This window comes from Chrysochloris asiatica, unplaced genomic scaffold, assembly GCF_000296735.1.
Source record: "Chrysochloris asiatica unplaced genomic scaffold, ChrAsi1.0 scaffold00137, whole genome shotgun sequence".
Taxonomy (NCBI): domain Eukaryota; kingdom Metazoa; phylum Chordata; class Mammalia; order Afrosoricida; family Chrysochloridae; genus Chrysochloris; species Chrysochloris asiatica.
The window spans coordinates 8,404,102-8,410,532 of record NW_006408655.1 but is presented as its reverse complement, the minus strand read 5'-3'; the positions used below and the strand labels follow the sequence as shown (position 1 = coordinate 8,410,532).

Below are 6,431 nucleotides of genomic sequence, written 5' to 3'. Positions count from 1 at the left end.
GCTACAAAGGCAAGAAGTGACAGGTTTACAAGCTTTCAAGAGGGAGCCTAGATCCAGAGGGCCTGGAGGAAGATAGAATCTTCACTAAGTAGTATCCAATCTGTCTAGGCGGGGCTGATGAAATGAAATGCAGATAGGTATCGTGTGATACAATAGTGAATAATTGTTATCAGGACTGACTGTGAGGGTTGGAAATGTAAAGGTAGATGTTTTGTAGCAAGGAGGGGAGTGATTAACTTTGCAGTCTAGGAGTGGAGGTCCCGGAGAGGGGGACCCTACCCAGAGAAGCAGTGACGCCAGAGATGGAGGCAGACACGATGATGTGGAGAGATGGAGCTGCTGGGGACTTTAGACCCAGAGAGGGAGAGGGTCTGTGTGCTGATGACTTGGGGGGAGGGGGGGGCGGGCAGGCTTGTAGGGTGTACCCTTTGGTTGGTTGATGATGCATGGAGGGGACTGTAACCATGGCATTGAAACGATATATGATAGGATGAATGTAAAACTAATGTTCTCCCATGTAAACTATCACATAATTCACAATAAAACATTTTTAAAAACAACAAAAAAAAGTGTTTTTCAAGTGACAAAAAAAGAAAGAATGAAATGGAAAAAAATCCAAACCTTTTAAAGCAAATCTGTAAATGGCTTCACATGCTTTAGCTAAAATTTCTTCTTCTGGAGAATTTAGCATTAACACCACGGTTGCTGCTTTTTTGCTCTCAATTGTTAATGGATCAAACTGAAATGCAAAGAAAAAAATGTGAGAGTCACATATGAGCTTTAAAAAAAAAAAATCACATAAAAAAGGGTGTCTCGCACATTGAAGGGATATAAGCATTGTAATGAAACAAGGTGTATGATTTGTTGAATGTAAAACTGACGATCTGCCCTGTAAACTTTCACTCAATCCACAAAAAAACTTAAAAAAAAGACCTGAAACACACACAAAAAAAGCGTGCCTCAAAACTTACAGGGAATATAATCTTTCAAAACGGATATGGTCAATGTCCACTAAGAGCACTGTAAAGTTTTAAATTAAACAAAATGAAACCAACAAAATCACTGGTAGAGAGACAATTTTCACTTTTGGTGTCCTTGGAATTTCTGGATAGGGTAGAAAGATCAAAGTGTTTTGGAATATGATAGATCGTGGGTTAATGCGCCAGACTGCAAAGCCGTTTGAACTGTAAGGTCGGTGTTTCAAGCTCACCAGCTGCTCCTTGGAGACCCTATACAGGGTCACTATGAGTCGGAACCAACTCGATAGCGCTTAGCAACAACAACAACAATCTCTCAATTTAGCCATGTAGAATCAAACAAGTTTCTTAAGCTTCTAGAGTTTTAGTTTCTCATCTTTGTTGTTGTTAAGTGCCATCGAGTCGGTTCCGACCCATAGCGACCCTATACAGGGTTTCCGAAGGTGTAAATCTTTACGGGAGTAGAAAGCCTCATCTTTCTCCCGCGGAGCGGCTGGTAGTTTCGAACCGTTGACCTTAAGGTTCACAGCCCGATTCGTAACCACTACGCTACCAGAGCTCTCATCTTTAGATTGGGGCTAATAATACCTATCTTAAAGTATCAAGGAGAGGATTAGAGATCATATATGAAAAGCAAATAGCACATTGTCTGGCCCATAGTAGATGCTCACTAAATAATAACACAAGGTTGACAGTTCAAACCCACCACCGGCTCCTCAGAAACCCTATATATGAGTCGTTATGAGTCAGAACCAACTAAACGGCACTTAACAACAATAATTATAAGTCTTAGTTACTACAAAAGAATTCTTGAATACTTAAACATACTAGATGCTCTGACAGCTTCACTAAATAGTACCTACTTTCCAACCACTAGAATTCTTTCTAGAGTCCTGGTGTGGCACTGTAGTTATGATAAACACTAGACTGTTAACCATAAAATCATCAGTTCAAACCCACCAGTCACTCCTTGGAACCCTATACAGTGTCAATAAGAGTCAGAATTGACTCAACAGCACTTAACAGTAACCACAGTACTCTTTCCAGAAGGCAAGAAATATATATTAGAAGCATTTAAAAAGCAGTACAGAATCACACATAACAAATTACAAAATTGGAAACAATCTGGAATAGGGAAGTGGTTGTTGTTATTAAGTGTCATGGACTCAGTTCTGACTCATAGCAACCCTGTATAGGGTTCCCAAGGAGCAGTTGGTGGATGTGAACCACCAACCTTGTGTTTACCAGTTCAGCGCTCATCCTCCAGTGCCACACCAGGACTCCAGGGGAAGTGGTTGTTGTTGCTAAATTGTCAAGTAGATTCCAACTCAGTGACCCTGTATAGGGTTACCAAAGAGCTGCTGGTGGGTTTGAACCACTGACCTTGTGGTTCACAAACCAGGGCTTATCCTACAGCGCCACACCAGAAGTCTAAGGGGAAGTGGTAGTATAGTATAAAGACCAAGTATAGGACACTAAGGAAGAACCTGGGTTCTACTGTGAGAACTGAGAAATTCATGTGTAGCTGAATTAGAAATAAAAGCCACAGCGCTAGGCAAAGAAGCAAACAAATTATTATACTAGTCTTTCATTTTCAGAGATGGTGGAGGAGGGGGGCTTGAATATATTAAAGAAAAAAATCTCTATAACTTCAAAGCATCACCTGACTCTTTATGTTGGCCATTTCTATAATTACATCTTATTATGATTTTTATTAGAAAAACACAAGAGATTACTCTACCAAAGCAAAGATATCAGTTTGAGGACTAAGGTGTGCATGACCCAAACCATGGTTTTTTCAATTGTCTCATAATGCATGTGAAAGTTGGACAGTGAATAAGGAAGGCCATCGAAGAATTGATGCATTTGAGTCATGGTGCTGGAGAAGAAAACTGGAAGTATCATGAATTGCCAGAAGAAAAAACAGATCTATGTTGGAAGAGGTACAATCTGAATGTTCCTTGGAGGAAAAAATGGTAATTCATCTCTCATTCTTCAGACCTACTATCAGGAGGGACCAGTCACTGGAGAGGGACATTATGCTTGGTAAAGTAGAGGGTCAGCAAAAAAGAGGAAGACCCACAACGAGACAGACTGACACCATGGCAGCAGCAATGGGCTCAAGCCTCAAGCGTAACAATTATGAGGATGCCACAGGACCAGGCAGTGGCTCCTTCTGATGTGCATAGGTTCACTAGGAATCGGAACCAACTCGACCGCACCTAACAACAACACATAAGGCCAAAGAATCTATTTAAAGTGACTCTATCACTCTCTACCCCTATCTAACTATATTTTCTTCAGTGATCTAATCATGGTGATTAATTTTTCTAATTGATATGTATGAGTCATGATCTCCACAGATGAATACCATTCTCTAAGGAGTAGACTACACTGAAATACACTGACGCAAACGCTACAGAAAACACCATTTCATCTTTCTTCAATGATTTAAAAACACTGCAGCATTTTGCCAGTTGTCGCTAAGAAAACAGTGATATGGGGCACTAGCAGTTTAATGGGAAGCTAAAACTGTGAGAGTTTACAATATTAAGAGCTGTTAAAGGAAGAGAGAGCCCAATGTTTGGCAGAGAATGGAGAGGCTTGGCAGGACATTTGTTTCGCCTACAGCATTATAGTAATTTTTTTATTTAAAAAAAAAGGGCTGAGAATAAAATGATAGCTGTAACAGAATGCCACATGACTAACTAAATAATACTGGACTATAATTACAAATCTCATCTGCTTTCCCATGATGAAGTCACAGGCACCGGCAAGCTTGTTGTGAAATTATAATTCCACGCTCTGTGCAGAATAGATGATTAACCAAAATTATTTACAAAAAGAATGAAAGAAAGAGAAAGCATTTTGGCTAGGCTCTGACTTTTAAGCTCCAACATTTATAGTACCCTTAGCCTGAGGAAAAAAGGGTCTTGAATAGTGTTGTCCAATAGAATTTTCTGTAAGAATAAATACGTTCCGTAATCCACTCTGTCCAACATGAGCCATAAGGTACGTGTTACTTTTGAATAATTGAAATGTGACTAACACAACCCACACCCATTTCTGGCAAGTGGGTTTGGACTCTTAGCAACCCTGAAACACTGCCTAGAACAGCCCCATAAGGTCTCTAAGCCTGGAAATGGTTAAGGTAGTAGATTGCCAGATCTTTCTCTCATGGAACCTCTGCTGGGTTCAAACAACCAACCTTTCAGTTAGAGGCTAAGTGCTTAACCACAACATGACCAGCATTCCTAACTAGTACACCAGAGGAACTGAATTTATTATTTTATTTAACTTTACAACTTAAATAGCCACCTTTGGCTAATGACTACTGTATTAGACAGTATAAATCTGAAAAGCACAAAATTATAAAACTCAGTTCTGGGAGAATGGATAGATTATCACAGGTGAGTGATTTTGAAGGGACCAGTGCTCTTGTTGGATGGCAAGAGTTGATTCCCACTCATAGCAACCCCATGTGAACGTGCAGAAGTGCCACATAGGGTTTTGTAGACTAGTCTTTACAGCAACAGATTGCCAGGTTCTTTTCTCCCTCTGAGGGAGACCAGTGAGTTTTTGCTTAGCAGTTGGGTACTTAACATTTGCCACCAGGGCTCCTTTAAGTTACCAATAAAAGGCTTTTGTGATTTCTATTAGAATGTGTTTACCAGGGCAGGGGTCCTAGATCAGGAGAAGCCAATTGCAAAAGGAAAAGTTGTTGTTAAGTGCCCTCCACTTCCAGTGAGTTCCCTCCCATAGTGACCCTGAATAGGGTATCCTAGGAGCAGCTGGTGAGCTTGAACTGCTGACCTCGTGATTCAAACTGACTTTGGTATCTAGTGCATTAGCCCACAGTGCCACACCAGGATGAAACAGATCAAATGGGAAGAAGTGGACTGTACTCACGTGATATGAATGTAGTGTGGAGAATACATAGACATCTGTATTTTTACTGATTTTACATCGTTAAAAATCTACTGAGTGTACAGGTTAAGATGAAAATAGTAACAATGGCCTTGTTGTTGTTGTTGTTGTTAAGTGCCATCGAGTCGGTTCCGACCCATAGCGACCCTGTACAGGGTTTCCGAGGGTGTAAATCTTTACGGGAGTAGAAAGCCTCATCTTTCTCCCGCGGAGTGGCTGGTAGTTTCGAACCGCTGACCTTAAGGTTCGCAGCCCGATTCGTAACCACTACGCTACCAGAGCTCCTTAGCCTCATCTTTCTCCCGCAGAGCGGCTGGTAGTTTCGAACCACTGACCTTAAGGTTCGCAGCCCGATTCGTAACCACTACGCTACCAGAGCTCCTTAACAATGGTCTTATGGTGTTTTTTATGTGCTATCGCGTTGGTTCTAACTCATAGCAACCCTACTTACTCAGTACAAAACACCGCCTAGTCCAGCACTACCCTAACAATGGCTGCTATACTTGATAAGGTCATCTGTTTTTGCTTCTTGGACATGTTTAGTGTTTAGTTGTGACCTTAATACTTAACTGAGTGTGCATTTTGGTATTCTTTTTATGCTTTCTGATTGCCTCCAGGTAGATGTGATCAGGATGTGGGCTTCCCTTTTCACTCTTCTTATTGCTTAACTTAGAGTAACTTTCACAGGTGTTGTCTGGCAGTTGCTATTGGTTCTTGCCTGGATTGTGGGGTTTTATAGGATGTGATTGTAGCTTGACTATATGGCAATTGCTGTCTCTTCTTGGGTAATATAAGGAGAGAAAGAGTCCCCCAAAGGTAAAAGGGGGAACAAAACCCAACAAAACAACAACAACAACAAAAAAACCCCCACCAAAAACACAAAGCAAAACAAAAAAATAGATTGGATACAGTAGTCTAGAATCGCAGAAAAGGGAGAGGAGGAAGAAAAAAAATCTGTAGCCTCATGAGTAAGACTTTAATACTCTCTTTCAGCTTCCTGCCTTCAAGGTCGCCTGATAAATTTAAGATGCCACTGTTGGTTGTTATGCTGCACCTCAGGATTTAATTTTTGGCCTATTTTGTTAAACTCTTTCTCCCTCTCCACACCCCTTGTTCTGGTCTTTTCCGTATTAATAAACAGTAGTTCAGGGCCGACTGTGGCTATTTTGAGCTGCCTGCCCCTTTAGATGCCGAAAGTATCTGTGCACTTGGGTGGCAGACGAACCCATCAGTGGTGAGGGTTGGGGGCCAACTCGCTCAGGCACCCCCTCTAGTCACCAGAATGGAGGTGTGCAAACAGTGGGGGACCAATGAACAGATACCAGAAAAAAAAAAAAAAAAAAAAAAAAAAAAATCAGAACAAAGCAAAACCGACAAAGTGTATTGTCCACCTTTGCTCCGAGGTTCCTGCAGCGTTTTTCTGTGGTGTTTCTGCTCCCCCGCTTGTTCTTGCCATTTGGTCTCGCCAAGTTGTTGGCTCCTGCCGCTGAGCCCAGCAGGTTCTAAAGTATGAGATTTCTTACTTCC

General features: G+C 41.3%; 1 protein-coding gene across 1 annotated transcript in view; it reads right to left on the bottom strand.

Annotated features, from left to right (window-relative positions):
- Positions 1-6,431, bottom strand: part of ARMC3 (armadillo repeat containing 3) — a 154,640-nt gene that overhangs the window by 134,715 nt on the left and 13,494 nt on the right. Inside the window, exon 3 of the mRNA XM_006869910.1 lies at positions 622-739. Coding sequence (XP_006869972.1) covers positions 622-739 — 118 coding nt within the window. The remainder of the gene's footprint in view (positions 1-621; positions 740-6,431) is intronic.